Consider the following 14,021-nt stretch of genomic DNA (forward strand, 5'->3'; position numbering starts at 1 on the left):
AAAGTAAATGTTAGCTACGGAATTGCATCTTCGTGTAACATTTAGCTGAACGAATTAATTTGTAAAACAACGAAATATTACTCACTCACTCACTCACTCACTCATGCCTCCAATCCTCTTTTTTTGGGCTGCATATCTTTTTCTAACCTACTTGCAAGACTCGCTTCTTCGGATCTGCTGAAGGAATGCTAGGAAGTTGGTATCAAAATTGTTAAGTTGTGTGAGCCTGGACTAAATCTAGTACCTACAGCAACAAAACATGTACTACAATCGTCCACAGCCTTAGAGCAACAAAATAATATAAAAAAAACAATAATTTGTAATTATAAACTTCGTAACTTACAATCTAAAATAATTTACCCATATATATATATATATATATATATATATATATATATATATATATATATATATATATATATAAACCATACGTATGGTTGTGAAACTTGGAGTCTCACTTTGAGAGAGGAGCAGAGATTAAGGGTTTTTGAGAGTAAGGTTCTTAGGAAAATATTTGGGGCTAAGAGGGATGAAGTTACAGGAGAATGGAGAAAGTTACACAACACAGAACTGCATGCATTGTATTCTTCACCTGACATAATTAGGAACATAAAATCCAGACGTTTGAGATGGGCAGGGCATGTGGCACGTATGGGTGAATCCAGAAATGCATATAGAGTGTTAGTTGGGAGGCCAGAGGGAAAAAGACCTTTGGAGAGGCCGAGATATAGATGGGAGGATAATATCAAAATGGATTTGAGGGAGGTGGGATATGATGATAGAGACTGGATTAATCTTGCACAGGATAGGGACCGATGGCGGGCTTATGTGAGGGCGGCAGTGAACCTCCGGGTTCCTTAAAAGCCAGTAAGTAAGTATAGGCCTACATATAAAAACAACATACAAGGTATAGACCCTACAATTATGATTGTAGCATCATTATAACAAATAACAATGAACATTTTCATTTTATCAAAGGAAATACTTCTTTTATGTTCAGAAAAAATAAAAACAATATATTTTGTACTCTGAAAATATTACTTCTACGTCACAAGACGTTACTGGAGTAAATCTGAAATATGATATAGTACTTTTTACTATAATCAGGTGAATAACTACTTTGTGAATCTAATAGTGTATCTCGTATGTGGCACATAATATTAAACCCATAATTATTATTTTCAAGAAAATGTTTCATTTCTATAGTAATGACAGCTAGGAAGTTCGTATCGTAATTCCGATGTTGAACTTGGACTGTAACGCAACCGAACGCATAGCAGCACGAGACGTCAAGATTTAACCCTAGATCATATATACCCAGATAGCTCGGCCTTATAGGCTTTGACGGTAACAACTTTTGTCAGGTTTACTATGCTGCCGTCTAGTTGTTACGTAAGGAGTCACGTCATAATTCCCATTTGAATTGCATTAGCGACTGTACTGCCATCTCGTGTTCGTTTACGGCGGACGGGTGGCGATCCTGGCGGTTGTTCTCTTCAAAGTGCTGCCGATTTTAGCATAGGGATGAGCTATGTTTTATATATATATATATATATATATATATATATATATGATCTAAGATTTAACGAAGAATAATCCGGGAAAAATAAACGTGTTACACACTGCTGTTTGATAATTATTTAATAACAGATGAGTTTACTTTTTGGAAGCATGCATAATATTAACATTACCGGTACGTAAATAATACAATAATAACAGAATAGTTTACTTCGTTCAGAACCTAAAATATTAATAAATACTAACAATATTCTTCAAACTATTCACGACTGCAGGCCTACGGAATGATACTACGCGTCGTTAGTGAACTGAGTATCGTCAGTGGCGAGCGGGAGCAGGGTGCATCTATACTCCTCGCTTGTTTCTACCCATGCTCCTCATGAGGATGTTTGTGTGATCCACAGTTTGATCGAGAGTTCAAAGCGAAGCGTCTAGGCAACTGGGAGGTGCCCAAGTGGTACCCCGACCGGCCTCGCCCCCCGCGCAAGACGCCCACGCGCATCATCGTCAACGAGCGTGGCCACCTGCTGCCCGGCATTCAGCGGGCGCCGGGGGACTCCGCCTGGGGCAACTACGTGGGGACCTGGGACCTGCCCAACAAGATATCCCGCAAGCTGGGTAGGCTGATAGCTCTTCCCATACCTTTCTGTAAATGGCAGTGAGGATATGAACAAACGGACCTCAATGTTGAGTTTGCTCGCCTCAGCTGGCCCGCAGTCCAACAAGCAAACAGCTGTAACTTTCGCCTAAAAATGTATGATACGATTACCACTAGACCACCAGGTAACTCTTGTTACATATCTTAAACGTGCTTGTATATCATCATAGCATGGTGAAGGTTGCTTCGTGGTTTCCAGGCTGTAGCAGACATCTCGATACGTTTATTTTATTTCCAGACTCCCGACATACTTTCTTCCTAAGCACTCACTCGTGTAGCCAATTAAATGGTTGTGGTAAAAGCATGGTATCCTACAAATATCAAGTTTCGAGAAAATTTCACTTTTTATGGTCTGAAATCTATCGTTAAAGAAAATGAACTGAAAATTTATCAGAAATTAAAATATTAATAAGCAAAACGTCGTAAGAACTCATAAGTACCATTTTTCAGCATTTTGGAACTTTTTTCTAACATTTTAAACTTTTTATATATGGTTTACTGTACTCCAACCACGAGAAAGTCTCTGGGGAATGAGACGCAGTGGGGTAATGCTGTGAATGAATGTTGATGTCATAAGGTCACACACATGGGTACTCGTATTTCTATTGGCTAACTCTCACAGCACAAACGATAACTGTGATATACACATATTATACTACTCTAGTTACAAAATTAGATCACTGTTAATCTCCTGGTCTTTTAATCCCTCCATACAGGAAATAACAAATGCAGGAGAGCGCATGGTTTTTAAACTGACGTTATAACGGTAATATTATCTATCTACTTCACTCCAATAGATGACGCAATACTAAGCACATTCCTTTCACGGTTGATCTCCTGGTTGGAGAACAGTACCATGTTTTTCTTTCGACTTAAGACAGAAAAATATTTTGGGAGTGACTTACCATTCTATGCTGTATACATATATTTTTGTTTTAGTTTTTACAAACTGCTTTAATTTTATGATGACTTCCTTAATTATTTTGTACCAGAGAATGAATCTATGTTCCCTCTCACACACGTTGAACATGGAATAATATTACACAAACTAAAAAAAAAAAACTTATTAACTTTTATTGTAATTATGTCCTATGACAGGAGTATAATATCAGAGAACTATTATTTTTTGCCAAACGTATCAATAAAGGAACCTTTGAATGAGCAATATTGATAATAAACAAACATAGCCCATGTAGCATTGCCTACAGTTTTTCATAATTTTATTTCCTGGTACAATTTCTTTGATTAGTACTAGAGATAAACGGTACCTTCAAATTATATAAAGAAATACTGATGAAAAATGCAAGGAAAGGTTTTGAAATTTGCTTTCGAACACAAAATAAAAAAATAAAGAATTTTCACTTATCATTCTATCATTTTCTTCTTCACCCAGTTCACCTTGTGTCTACGACCCACCATCAATTAATTACAATTTGACTTTGATTCGTCCATGCAAGTAGGAGTTTTGAAGATCATAGCTCCCCAAGGCCCAAAATTCTTAGTTCTTCCCAACCTGATTATAACATTGTTTTTGCACCCGCAGTCCTGTCCTATTTTCCATAACTTTTCCATTAGTAACAGTTACGTAGTCAAGCCCAGCATTCCTCTTTCGTTTCTTGTCCTTTCTTTGGTTTTTTTAACGACTTATTCCCTCTACATTATCCTGGGTTACAATTGGACCTATCTCTGTTGTTTGTGGATTGTCGAGCATTCCCTGTGCTTTCTTAGTAGCCTACAAGAGAAAATTGTTTCAACCTTTAACATAATTTGTGTATCCGCTTTTAGCAAACGTTTGAGAAGTGCAAAACATGGTAAACAACATTAATATATAAAATGGGTTATGGAAGCCACTTTTGCATGTAAGCCTAGCCTATATTATATTTTGAATACAAATTGTATTTTACATTACAGTTTTATGTATAATTCATAAGCAATACACTTGTTCTTTTTTCAAGAACATAACATGTTAACCCATGTAATCTAAAACGTTAGAAGTGCTTTCTACTTACATTACTGGTACCGGTACCATCGTCAGAAAGGCTTCCTGGGGTTGTATTCGCTGCCAGAATCTTCGAATAACACATCACTGCCATTCAAATCTTCACTGCTTAATTTTAATCTTTCTTTTCTCTGTCTTTTTAACGAACGAACACCACTTCAACATTTCATTTTTCGAGTACTCATTTGAGGGTTACCAACTTGTGCACTCAAAATGTGGCTTATCAAATTGTGCATTCTACTGCCATACGTTGGAATAGAGCTAAACTAATTAGACCATCTGGTGGCAAATGCAATGCACTTTCATGGGGTTACCACGTTTCAATTTTTCCCAAAATGAGGGTTACCATGTTTTTGCCCACAACCCTTCAATAGTGTCTCTTGCTTTTTGATTAATTTTTCTACGTTCATCGTGGAGAATGTATTCCACGCCGTGACCCTGCGTCTTCCATGAATGGTGAAGCCTGAACTAACGATCATTCCGGTCAACGACTACTCCTGTTGGAATCAAGAAGTTATCCTTTATCATTACAATTTTATTCGCGTCATCTCTTGCTTCACTCATGTCTATGTCAGAAATTGTTTCTATCAGAGAAATTAATGGCATATACATTATTATTATTATTATTATCATTATTATTATTATTATTATTATTATTATTATTATTATTATTATTAATAAGACGTTCTTTGTGAAGAGCTTGTCACTCCGCACCGGCACCTTTGTATAATATGGGATACAAATATCTTATGTGAACATGGGTTCGGAAGTGCTGTACTTCCTTGTTAGAGCTTTTTTTCTAAACTCTGCTTACATTGTATGATGCGCAAGCTATTTTGTTTTTGTGTGGAATGCCATCACAGCTGTTGTGTACATGCACTCCATGCCAGAACTGCGGGAAACGCAGAGTAAGAGAATGCACGGTACATCACCCCACCACGCTCTGGTAAACAAGAGCGTCTACATGTGATCAGACTGTTGTGGTCTTCAACGATTGCTGTGATGATATTCACACGAACTAGCTAGCGTCATCGTTGTGGAAAAATAGTTCTAACAATGAAATAAAGCGTTTCCGAACTCGTGTTTTTTACCTTGGTATTTAACGACATGGATCATATGCGAAGACTAAATGGAAGGCAGAAAATAGGAGCGATTGGAGAATGCTGGGTTTGCAGTGAATTACCTGTCCTTCGGCAGAATACTATATATAAATGAAATAACCTTGCAGATTGAAAGAAGAGATAGGGTACGGTCAAATGAATAGAAAACCTATGTTACATTTTGTGATTAAATGCACGGTTAATTAGAAAATTAAGTTGGAAGTTCAGCAGTCCGCCGCTAAAAGGCTCCTTTCGTACCGCAATACAGCAGATGTAAGAGGTCAACGAACTCTGAGTAACTTGTACTGTCTCGCGCTAGAATGTTGTGATATGGGTTACGTCTTTCAGTGGTTTTTAAATTAAATTTACATGAAAACCGTCCGCGCTACTGAAATACGACAGAGGGATAAATGATTCTTTATTAGATTTTCTATTCGATATGGACAAAAATCACCATCCAATTCGCAATAGTTATCGAATAAGAGGGTGGTAAACATTTGGAAGAAAAAAACATTTTTTCCTGAGAAAACTATTAACTTTCTACCAATATGGCATTTCAGTTTTTTGTTATGCACAACATGAGCTATTCGCTGTAAAACTGTGTACGGTTATTTCACTTCCATCCTGTATATATTTAACGACGTTGTATCAAATATTGGGTTATTTAGCGTGAATGGAATTGGTGATAGCGAGATGAGGCTGAGGATTCGCTATAGATTACCTGACATTCGTCTTACGGTTGGGAAAACCTGTGAAAGAACCCAACCAGATAACCAACCCAAGCTGGAATCGAACCCACGCCCGAGCGCTACTCTGGGTCGGCAGGCAAACGCGCTACCGGCTGAACTACGCCGGTGACTGTCCCATATTTCCATCGTGAGGAATGTTTTGGCATATCTGAGAGCATGGCTGGTTGATTGCGCGTTTTGTGACTTGCAGCCACAGAGCTGGCCCAGCCGCCACTGTCGCGTCTCTCGGCATGGCAGCGTCGGTCGTCCCACGCCCCACTGACGGCGCCCGGTGCGCAGCCCCACGGGGACAAGGACAAGAACGGCCCCTTGCACGTGAGTATGCACCTCTGCCTGCCTTCTTGGTGATTCTGATGACATCATATGAACAGTCATTTCAGTTTTGTTTAAGACCTTACAGGATATATCGCGTGGCATACTCCCTTCCTGTTCCCCCTGAAATGAACTATTTTCCACACCGTAAACTTGATCATAGAAAAGCAATATTAGATGCACTCAATATATTTTTAAAGTTCGTTATTGTTCTCCAGTTCTTAAGAATTTCAAGTTTACCCCACTTTACAGTACACTCCCATTTTCCACACACAGGCCTAGTTTTAACTTCGTATCGTACTTATACGTTACGTAATTCACATGCAGTTGTTGTTAGTATAACGTAGATATGAACAAATTATATATAATATATAGGTCTAGCTTTAACTTCTTATACGAGTGTTAAGATTAAATTCAAACTAGAAATCTTACTTTGTGTGTGTGCGTTTGTTGAGTATTTAATGACGAACCTATAATCTGGGAATAAGTAAATACAATGCAATAAGTAATTCACACACACTTGCTGTTGGTATAACGTAGGTGAGGGAAAATGAACACACACCCAACTTTATTGATAAAGAAATCATAACACCAATTACGAAAAAAATGTACTTTTCTTCACAATCGGTACAACCACTAATGTAGCAGAGGGCAAAGTCTTGGTTTCATTTGAGTCTTAAACGTCTATAAAAATTGAATATTCTAATATTAAAAGTACAGTTTTCACATTTGTTTTAGTAGTACTACTCAATTATTATCTACTTTAAACTTAAAACTCGGGGGGGGGGGGGGGGGAGGGGATGTCCACCTGTCCTGAGAAATTGGTTTTCAGTACACTGCCTCTGTTTCTGTACACAGAAATTTCTCATAAATATAGGGTGGATTTTGTTCATATTCAATATCTGTGAAACAATTTGCAGTGCAATTGCTATTGACATATTTATAGGGCGCGTCAGCTGCTTCACTCCAGACAAGAATAACTCCGCAAACAGGCGACGTCATTTAAAATAGCAACTAAAACTCTAATCATATATATTTTAAAATGGCTGATGAATTGTTTATAATAATGAATCAAAGATTTTGGGAAAGAGAAAATTAATACAAGGCTCAAATGTTAGTATAGAATGGACATTTTGCAAAGCTATACAAAGATAAGCTGAAAATCAATGGTGAGCTCTTTGATGTAGAATTTTGCCTAGAAAGTATAAACTGGACAGAATTAGGAAAATGTAAATAAAGGAAAAGAAGAGACCTGAAAGCCAAGGTAAGAGACAGTGAGCAAACATTCAAGGAAAGAAATATTCGAAACAGATGGAGATGAAAGGTCAAGAACAAAAGAGTGTGGATGCATTTAGACATCTAGACACAGCAGATTCCACAGGTACGAGGTCAAAATCCTCAACGAAGATAATGAACGGAGAGAATGACGTCAGGAAAAGAGTGGGGAATAGTTGCTTCGAGACTTGGAGGAAAGCATTGATAACATCCCAAGGAGAGGGGAATGTCTGGATTCAAAATAAGCCAGTTTTTCAACACATATTTTAAATCTATTAAGACTCAAAGACTGGGCTGCAACAGGCAATTTATTAAACATATCTACCGCAGAAGCAGGCAGTTCGTAATTTCAAGTCCTTGTAAATAATTTATGAGTAATGCTGGAAGTGTCAAAATTGTCTCAACAGTTTGGTCTTGAACAATACAACAAATTCTACGAAGAAAATATCACATGTCACCTCTTATTTGGCTTTTTTCTCTGTCCAGTCACTGCCAGTTTGGGTCACTTTGATCACTGCTTTATTTTGCCTAAAATATAAATTTAGAAGTTAGGAATATCAAAATGAGCTAAGCATAAGTTATACACAATTGCATGACTAAATATCTAAGCAATAAATATGATATTTTAATTATGTACCTTACTACCTGTTCTATAAGTTTTGAAGCCCTTCAAATAACCAAATTTTCAACTTTAATTTCATAAACAAGTCTACACCCTTAAACAAAAAATTAGTTGCAGAAAGCCAGCCAAAACAAAAGTCAGAGCTCAGTGTTATCTCCAGTAACAAGGAAGTTAAAACAAAAATTAATAGCCCACATATCCAGAACCACAAAGAAAATGTAATAATAATAATAATAATAATAATAATAATAATAATAATAATAAATAAAATGTACCGACTAACAATAGAATGTTCTCGTGTATAAATTATGATTTACCTCAAAATCTGTGCTTCAATGGCTGATCATGACAATATCTTTGAAAAATATTGGAATACAAGAGGTCAAATGACTTTATTGTCAAACACCTGGCATTACAAAACAACAACAACGTAAATAATGGTTTACAAAGAGAACCATAATTGCATCAAATGTAGACATTCCTGAGCATGAGTCAGTACCAGTAACAAATTTGTCTCAAAATATTCAATTAATTGCATGCCTTCCACTACCAACATTATTCTCAAGTTTCCTGCGTGAACAGTGTTAAGTTCAGTTGATTCCATTTATTCATAGTGTTCTGCCTAAGGGCAGGTCTTTCACTGCAAACCCAGCTTTCTCCAATCTTCCCTCTTTTCTGCCTTCCTCTTTGTCTCCATATATGATCCATATATCTTAATGTCGTCTATAATTTGATCTCTTCTTCTGCCCCGAACTCTTCTCCCGTTCACCATTCCTTCCAGTGCATCCTTCAGTAGACAGTTTTTCAGGCAGTGCCCAACCAATTCCTTTTCCTCTTCCTGACCAGTTTCATCTGAGCTGATACATTTAGTTTAATCATCTCCTTGGTGAATCAGATTTCCTTGCTTCTATTTCAGATACTTCGGAAATACTAAAGGGATGCGATCTATTTTTAATATCTTTCTTTCTCAGTTTTCTTTTGCAAAATGCTCACTGCAAACTAAACAAGACCAGACAAGGCATTTCCAGAATTCATAGTACACATATTTTCTTATTTATATTTAGCAACATCTCGACTAGTTCTATATGATAAGGATTAAACTTGAACCATTTTAGTTTACTGAAAATTTACTAAAAGTGGAAATGTCGAAGTTTGCATCAAATACAGTATGTTTCAGAATTACAGGCACAAACTGTACGAGTGACTAAAGGGCAAAAGATTCTAATGAACAATGATCTGGAAACCAAATATGCCATCACTGCGACCACCAACTCGTACATTTGCACCTCATTTTTTACCTGGCAGATTAATGGTCGTGCATACCTCCATTTTTTTTTACAACACGAGACAAGCTTTTGGATGATGTGTCTCTTTGAGTTAGGCAACTGCTGTGGTACGTGCATGACGGAGTGCACCTCACTTGCATTTGAAAGTTCGAGAATTATTACGCACAAACTTCCACAATAGGTGTATCGGCCACAGCCTTCCAGGTATCCCGTCTTGAATCTCTGAATGTTTTTGTTCGGGGATATTTGAAATGCTTTGTTTAAACTCCGGGCACACACTGTCAGTGTTGTCAACATATTAGACACAACCAGGGATATTCGAATGAGAAAACATGCTGATGTCTGTCTTATCATGAACACACACTTCCTCCAGTGCATTCAACTGTTACGTTACCCAGAGCACCTAAAACCCCACAGAATTCGGAAATGGCTGGTTTCCAGATCTATGTTTATTAGGAGTTTTTGCCTTGATTCACTGCCCTTCATTCACTCCTGCAGTTTGACTTATAATTTTGAAACATCCTGTATAGATGTAGATCGTTTTACATGGTAGACCATTAGTGTACAGAGTCATAAAGATTCGACAAAACTTTTATTTAACACAATTATTAATTGTTTAATACATACGACAAAGTATGTCTCATTCAATGGCAGCCATAAGAGTGCTGTTTACTTCTGTTTTAGATGTGGGCCCACTGTGCAGTGTGATGGATTCCCTGTACATCACCAAGAGAAATCTACCAGTGCATGTTTGATATACTGTGTTGCTTAAAGAAAAGATTAAATGAATATTGGCAATTACTTGTGTTCTCTATCACATTTAAAGTAGAGGAAAAGCTTACATTTTCAATTTGATTGCATGCATGTAAATAATTGGTTGATCAGAATAGAAGGTTATAAATTACGCACCATAATCTAAACATAATGGCTTTGTTGAAAGCCAAACAGGTTCTGCTCCTCAGCGCTACATAATATGGATCCCCTCACCGCAGTTGAGCATCACTTGAAAATTGGAGAATGTGATTCTTGTCCACAACACAGAAAAAAATGCTGCAAGTTCTTCTCTAGGAAATGCATGAACATCCAGCATACAGTTCAGATTGGGGCCCAGTGACTTTCAGCCTCTTATTTCAGTAGGTGTCTCTGAATGAGGTTCTGGCTGATATGTACTCTATTACCGGGCAGTGCATCTCACTTGACGATATGTGTCAGAGGACGAACAATTGTTTGTATGCATTTGAAGTCTGACTAGTGTAATATGTAGCTAATCGACGATGTGTGCAATGGAGGGGGAAAGAAACTGGCCACCCTACCCCATTATCTCCCAGCCTAGTTGCCTCATAAGTGATGGCTTATTGGCATCACTTGTGAGGTTCAGACCTGTCTTTAGACGGTTGACTAAACAACAAACAACAATTTCAGTAGGCTATATCGTTCACATGTTGTTGTTTAGTCAAACTAGGCCAGGAGATAATGGGGTAGGGTGGCCAGTTCCTTTCCCCTTCTATTGCATACAAACAATTGTTCTTCCTCTGACATATGGGTATATCGTCAAGTGAGATGTACTGCCTGATAATAGATGTACATATCAGCCAGAACCTCAATCAGAGGCAATCAATCGTTTACATGCAACAGAAAAATTAAAAAGTTGGGCAAGAGTAGGGATATGTCTTGTATGCATCTGAGGTGGACTACAACATGGCAATTTAAAGTTGAAGCGAGGTTTCTTGGCCTTTGCACAAGCCATATAAATGCAGAAGAGGCATGTGAAGCTTGGACATCATTATCAGGAAACAGAGAAAAAGGGAATTAGAACTGGAGAATATAGGAGGGCCCCCCCCTTCTAACGACAGGACAGTCTGCATGTATGGCATGGTGCAGATATCCTGAAACCTCACACCACAGTTAACAAGTAAAAGTCTCCAATCATACTTACATCATCCCTGTCAGTTTTATGAATTAAGCCTTTCTCTTTCATTTGTGAGTACTGCAACCTATTTGTTTGATCCCCTCTGTAGTCACGTGTCACGCACCTCCCATTATTAGCTTCCTGTCTGAATTTCAAAACTGTCCAAATAGTCTCCTGAGAAGTCCATCTTCCTCAATAACTTCTAAGTTTCTTCAGCAGAAGAACAAACTCTAAAGTGGGACTAGTGGCCAACAGGCTTCGAGGTAGCCTAAATATTCCAACTAGTCCCGAGAATCACTGCGAGGACGCGAGATCGCATGTACCTACTTCCACAATTTCAGGTTGAATCCGTTTTTAAAGTTGTATATCCCCAGTACAAACTGTAATATACAAGAAATGTTCCATACTTGATTAACCTTTCTATTCTAGCTGGGTGAGTGCGAACTGCATGTTGCACAGTCCACAGCCTGTGTGAGACACGACAAATGTTTATATTTGGTCTGCAGATATAGCTCATTACAACAGTGTGCTTTACAGTACATGTTCTTCCTTCTTCTCTTGTGAACTCCATAACACACTGCTAACGGCACCCTTGCACAGTTTAATCCTGTTCCTTATTGTATCAGGGTCACCATAAAGACAACGGGTCAGCCACTCCTCCAAGAACGGCAGGGTCACTCAGTGTGACCGGACACTCGGCCACTCCTCCAAAACTGACAGCAGTCAACAAATCCGCCACCATCCCCCCTGTCCGGAACTCTCACCCCCACACACCACCCCTCCCCCAAGCATCTACACCCCCAAACCCACCTATATCCCCAAAGCCACCCCTGGCGAACGCGTACTCCAACTTCCAGATAGCGAAGCAGCTGCATCGCGAGAACCTGGAGCACAAGCCCCTGCCGGACACGGTCGAGGACAAGCTGTACCGCGCCATGCAGGCGAAGCAGGGGCAGCCGCGGGTGTCTGCTGTGGGGTACAGGGGCTACGGCGCGTCGGGGCCCTCACAGTGCAGCAAGCTCCGCGTGTACCGTCCGAAGACTGCCGCGCAGGAGGAGCGCAGACTGGTGGAGGACGTGCTGCCTCCACGACCGAGCACCGGGCGAGTGTCCGACATGCAGCTGGCCATCTGCTGGGACCTGAAGCCGCCACGAGAGGAGGACGAACCCAAACCCTCACCACATATTGACGGTAGCAATGGTAGTGCCGCCCCTGCAGTGTTTGCTCTTGTACATCAGCCAGCCCCTGAACATTCCTCCAAGGGTGATGACAACAAAGAGGGCTGTGGAGCCCTGCCAGGAAAGAAAGGCGATGGTACACCTCCAGGAAAGAACAATCATGGCACACCTCCAGGCAAAAATGGCTACAGCTCACCTCCTACAGAGAACAACAGTGGCACACCTCTGGGAAAGAATGGCCGTGGCACAGCTCCAGAAAACAAAGGCTCTGGCATACCTCCAGAAAAGAATGGCTGTGGCACACCTCTGGGAAAGAATGGCTGCGGCACACCTCTGGGAAAGAATGGCTGCGGCACGTCTCCAGGAAACAAAGGCTGCAACACATCTGTTGAAAACAATGGATGCGGCACACCTCAGGGAAAAACCGGTTGTGGTACAGCCCCAGGGATAAGTGATTATGATGCTCCACCTGGTAACACGAACAGCATTTTCACAGTTCTGCCTAGGACTGCGTGGGGTGAGAGCAAAGAAAACAGCAGCCCAAACGTGGGGATCTCGCACAAAAGGAGCGGTAGTGCAGAAGGGGGACCAAGACACTTCGCAACACTGGAGCGCCGCAAAGTGCACCAGAGTTCCCCAAATCTCGCGAGTCACAAACAGATCCGACGACCTTGTGTCGCCTGCGATACAAGGGATCCCAAGTACGCCCACCACCAGCACCGTCCCCACTCTGACTATAAGATGGCGTTCAAGGCAGGCAAGCCAAACAACAGTTTCGACAGTGGCAGCACGCGCCCTCACACGGCCAAGCCCGTACGAGTGCCCAAACCGCGGCCACCCTTCGCCAAGAGAAGCTACTCCATAGACACACTGACGCCACCCTTCAGTCTGTGGCCTGGACACACGGCGCAGGGCTACCCGGAGCACTGGAGACTGGCCTCTGTGTACCAGCACGCCTACAAGCCCATCGAGGCCAGGAGGAAGCCATTGCTGGCCAGTGTATACCAGTAGTCACTACTCCATAGACACACTGACGCCACCCTTCAGTCTGTGGCCTGGACACACGACGCAGGGCTACCTGGAGCACTGGAGGCTGGCCTCTGTGTACCAGCACGCCTACAAGCCCATCGAGGCCAGGAGGAAGCCATTGCTGGCCAGCGTGTACCAGTAGTCACTACTCCATAGACACACTGATGCCGCCTTTCAGCCTGTGTGATGGAAAGTATTCTTAGTCCGATGAAGCTCCTTTAAACTGAATAGCGTAGGTAACCTGTGTGTACTGGGTCACTCTTTCATAAGAATGAGTCATCAACAAGCAAGGCTTGTCTGTGTTGTGTGGTGGTATGTCTGCCAGAGGTTTAACAGTGCCGTCTTTGATTATCCTGTACTTTGCAATGCCTGTATCTTGGGGGCAA

At 40.5% G+C, this 14,021-nt stretch overlaps 1 protein-coding gene across 1 annotated transcript in view; it reads left to right on the forward strand.

Moving 5' to 3' along the window:
- Window positions 1-13,816, forward strand: part of LOC138708879 (collagen alpha-1(I) chain-like) — a 41,567-nt gene extending 27,751 nt beyond the window's left edge. Inside the window, exons 2-4 of the mRNA XM_069839156.1 lie at window positions 1,923-2,136; window positions 6,215-6,339; window positions 12,055-13,816. Coding sequence (XP_069695257.1) covers window positions 1,923-2,136; window positions 6,215-6,339; window positions 12,055-13,617 — 1,902 coding nt within the window. The 3' untranslated portion in view covers window positions 13,618-13,816. The remainder of the gene's footprint in view (window positions 1-1,922; window positions 2,137-6,214; window positions 6,340-12,054) is intronic.
- The last annotated feature ends 205 nt before the right edge of the window (window positions 13,817-14,021 follow it).

The sequence above is a fragment of the Periplaneta americana genome, chromosome 1 (genome assembly GCF_040183065.1).
Source record: "Periplaneta americana isolate PAMFEO1 chromosome 1, P.americana_PAMFEO1_priV1, whole genome shotgun sequence".
NCBI classification, from domain to species: domain Eukaryota; kingdom Metazoa; phylum Arthropoda; class Insecta; order Blattodea; family Blattidae; genus Periplaneta; species Periplaneta americana.